The 3,924-nt window shown below is 44.0% G+C and overlaps 1 protein-coding gene across 1 annotated transcript; it reads left to right on the plus strand.

Annotated features, from left to right (window-relative positions):
* The first annotated feature begins 554 nt into the window (after nt 1–554).
* On the plus strand, nt 555–3,665 carry LOC133891513 (NEP1-interacting protein-like 1). Its single transcript, XM_062332241.1, has 4 exons — nt 555–1,002; nt 1,648–1,826; nt 2,162–2,245; nt 3,144–3,665. The coding sequence occupies exons 1-4, from the start codon at nt 831–833 to the stop codon at nt 3,453–3,455; spliced, it is 747 nt and encodes a 248-aa protein (XP_062188225.1). The 5' UTR covers nt 555–830; the 3' UTR covers nt 3,456–3,665.
* The last annotated feature ends 259 nt before the right edge of the window (nt 3,666–3,924 follow it).

Below are 3,924 nucleotides of genomic sequence, written 5' to 3' on the forward strand. Positions count from 1 at the left end.
GGGGACACGTAACTAGTTTTAGGACAACTTTTGTTGTCACTGATTGCATTCACCAACCGTCGATAGAACCGCTCCCACCACTTCACCCTCGCCAACACCTTTTTTGGCAAGCTAATTTGAAAACTAGATTTCCTTTTAAGTAAAAAGTAAAGAATGAGATATTCTTTGGCGATGCTTGGCGTGGATCCGCCGCAGTAAGTCCATTGGCGAATGAGCACGCTCCTGCAACCCAAATGTGACCGCACGACTGGACCGAACCAACCCAGACCAGGACCGAGTCTGGTCCACTCCACTCTACCCCAGAGAGAGCCCTGCCCTGACCCAGCCCATCAACGACCCATCCACCTCCCGAATTTTTTTATTTTATATTTTTAAATCAAAAAATTGAAAATATATGCGTTGGAGAGTCTAGAACTGTGGTTTTAAGCGTATATTTATGTACAGTTATTCTTTTATTTTAAAAATATAAAATTAAAAAATCTCCGCCTCCCTCCCCGGGTCGAGTCCACGCTCTTGAAGAAACGGCGGCCGTTCCTCCGCCTTATTTTCCGTGACACCGACCTTGCTACCTCCTCGTCTTTCCCCCAGCATTAATTGCCCTCCCCTCATGGCCGCTTCCGCCTCCGCCTCCTCTCCCTATCCCCTCCGCCTCATCGTCTAGCCGCAGGACTCTCCTCCTGCTTAACCCTCAAGATTTCTCCCTCCTCTTAACCGACCGGGATCCCCTCTCCCCCACTTGGGCTGGGCACCTGCTTGCTATATATACACACACCACCGATCCTGCCGCATTCGTCCCCTTAGCATGCTCGCTTCGGTTCTTGGATTGATCGATGGATTCGGTGCCTCCTTCTTCCTCTTCTCCGGCTTTGCCCGCAGCCGCCGACTCGGGCTCCTGCTGCTGCTTTGACGCGCTGAGGAGGGCGTGCGGCAGGTACGCCGCCGTCGCCGCGCGGGCGGCCGGGTGGGCGCTCGGTGCGCTGTTCACCTGCGTCTTCGCCGTTGGTACGTGCCGTGCCGGCTCCTTCCTTTCTCCTTTCAGCCGCAAATGCTTGCTCTGGCCGCGGGCAGCTTGATTGCTCGGCTGATTTGGCCGCCGCGGGGTCAGTATGAGTGAGACGACTCTTGGTTTTCTTGCTACTTTCCCTCGATTCTTGTCTCTGGGAGAGCTCTTGCTTTGTTTCTCGGTTCAATTCTGTGGTTCACCGTTGTAGAATCTCTTAATTCCGGTGTATTGGGGCTGATAGTAATCTCAATTGAGGCTTCCTAGGACTGCTGGATTGGTCCTTGCCCATCCTGCCACACATGCGCGGTTCTACTCCCTGGGTTCCTTGCCTTGTGGCTCATGTTTGCTCAAATTAGGAACAAATTCAATCTTGCGAGCAAAAACTTTGGAGGTTCCTTACCACTTACGTCACGAGGGCATTCTTATCTTGTAAGCAAGCTTGTGGAACCTCTTTATTGTTCTAGGTTTTCAAATGCTTATTGGGTTTCAGTTCTTGATTGTTCGTTCCCTCTGTTTCTGTACTGATTAGAATTTTTCGGACAGGAGCAAATTGATCTTGTGTGAAATACTTGGTAGTAGAGCAACTCTATCCTAAATTTGAGCTTGTCCTTGTTGTGACTTGGCTGCTTTTGTGGTGAGCGCAGTGGGCTCGCTGGTTGGAGTCTTCATCGGTGCCTTCATGGGGATGTCCATGGAATGCGGCATGTTCCGGGGGGCTGGCGTGGGAGCAGTCTCCGGCGCAGTCTTCTCCATTGAGGCTGTTGAATCGTGCATTGAAATTTGGAGATCCAGCAATTCAGGAAAATACAGCATTCTCTTTGTGGTGAGTGGGGAAGAATCCAGTGCCTCCTTTCTCTTATTTTAGAGAGAGGTGAAATATCATTTTCATATACCTACTCTAGTGCATACCTCCCCCCATGGTGTCGGCTGCCATAAACTTAAGATGAGCATGTATGAAAATATTGAAGTTGCCCAGATTCAGTTATTCATTTTTGAACCTCTTCTGCTCAGCCAAATAATGTCCCGGGCTAAATTAGCTGATGCTCTAATGACTAAATCATCAGGATGTTTGTGTACTTAAGTGAAAAGGAGCACCTGATAAGGAGAGTTAAGTTTTATTTCATCAGTATTTGTTCTGATCTGCATCGATTATTTCAGCTGGATATCATCTCTAGCCTCTTCAGCGGAAGAATTGTGTGGGAGAAAGTTAGTCCAGCACTGCAGCGTGCAGTGCAAAGCCAGGTACAGAGATCTTATAGCTCACAAATTGTGGCTCTCTGAAATGTAGGTGCTAGTTTGTAATGTTTGGTCCTGCAATTTTTCCATTGTTCTCCTGCGTAGCTCAAGTTGTAGATACCCCACTAGCTGCTGTTCTTTTAGAAAATTAGATCTGGTGAACAACAACTAATGCAAGAAACATTTTAGGACCATTGGGATTAATGATGTATGTGATTCTCAGCATTAAGTGGTTATGCGGAGTAAAATGCGCACCATACTCCCACTGGAAGAAGTTTCTAGTCATAGAAATATCTAGAACTGCATTTTAGTACTAGAGATCAACCCCTGAAATATTTTTATTACAGCATCTAAAATCTGGATGCGTGGCAGATCTATGTAGTATTTGAAAATAATTTTGGCATACCATCTGGTATTTCTGTATTAATCAACAGATTCTTAGTACACTTTGTCAACATGTGTAACTGTGGCTTGGAGGAAATCTTACAAAATAATATTATTAACCTTCAAAATTTGCAATTTTTAAACTGAAATAATATAAGGAAACAAATTATTGAACTCTAATGCATTTAAAAGAATGCTTTCGTAGAATGTAATCTATTCTTTTCATTTAAAAAGGATATAAAATGTATTATTTAATATAATACTTGCAAGTGGCCATTGCACACAAACTGTGTGTTTCTATAGGATTGGATGGTTTTTCTTTTGGCGTGAACACTCTTATTAGATTTTATAGTACCAGATAAAATTTCCTTGAGCACATACTCCATCTGCTTTTATAGGACCATATAGTGCCGGAAGCAATAACTAGTAGTCACAACAACCATAATTTCATCTCATGTTGATTGCAACACTAGTTACTTCTGCATACTACAAGGTCTGACCAATGGTTTGTGTAACGCAGATGAGTCTACTGAGTACACCATTCATGGACAACAATGACCTTTTTGAAACTGGAAGTACAGGCGGCATGTCAAAGGATTTGATCAGCAGGATCCCAAAGATGTGGTTCGGTGCTGCAAGCAATTGTGATCAGGAAACTGATAGCAGCTGCTGTTCAGTCTGCCTTCAGGATTTCGGAGCACGACAATTTGTAAGAGTAATGCCTCAGTGCCAGCACATATTCCATGTGCGATGCATCGACAGTTGGCTCCTCAGGCATGCTTCCTGCCCCCTATGCCGGGCTGGTGTTCATATAGATCATATACATATGTAAACAAACTCGCGGGATGGCACCTGGTGTATTTTTCATAGCAAATACCCGTGCTCCTGTTTGATATCCTAAATATAGTCTTGAATACATAGGTCTTCTTCTTTCTCTTACTTTTTCAGTATTCTGTGGTGCTATGCTTTCAGCCGCGCGTTTTTGTCACATTAATGTAATTCTGAAAATGGACTGGCTATCAAGCTCTCTGAATTTTGGACATGTACTTGTGTCTGAAGAACTCTGTTGGGTTTCTGCTCTTGTTAGCTACTGATATTAACATTCTAAGGTAATTGTTTGCTACTTGTCAACTACTTCGAGGACCAAGAGTCTAACCTTACAACTGAAGGCCCGTGTTCTTGGTTGAAAATTGAAAGAGTGAATTACATGTCTATTAACATAAAACTACAACTATTAACATAAAACTACAATTGTTATATACTAATTTTACATATAACCCAATTTTCGTTATCTTTGCCGT

This window comes from Phragmites australis, chromosome 14 (assembly GCF_958298935.1).
Source record: "Phragmites australis chromosome 14, lpPhrAust1.1, whole genome shotgun sequence".
NCBI lineage: Eukaryota > Viridiplantae > Streptophyta > Magnoliopsida > Poales > Poaceae > Phragmites > Phragmites australis.

What these genes read in the sequence shown, in the direction of transcription:
- LOC133891513 (XM_062332241.1), top strand. Translation starts at nt 831, where the DNA reads ATGGATTCGGTGCCTCCTTCTTCCTCTTCTCCGGCTTTGCCCGCAGCC. An exon ending in CACCTGCGTCTTCGCCGTTG is followed by an intron (nt 1,003 to 1,647) that starts GTACGTGCCGTG and finishes TGGTGAGCGCAG; the next exon opens with TGGGCTCGCTGGTTGGAGTC. An exon ending in AGCGTGCAGTGCAAAGCCAG is followed by an intron (nt 2,246 to 3,143) that starts GTACAGAGATCT and finishes TGTGTAACGCAG; the next exon opens with ATGAGTCTACTGAGTACACC.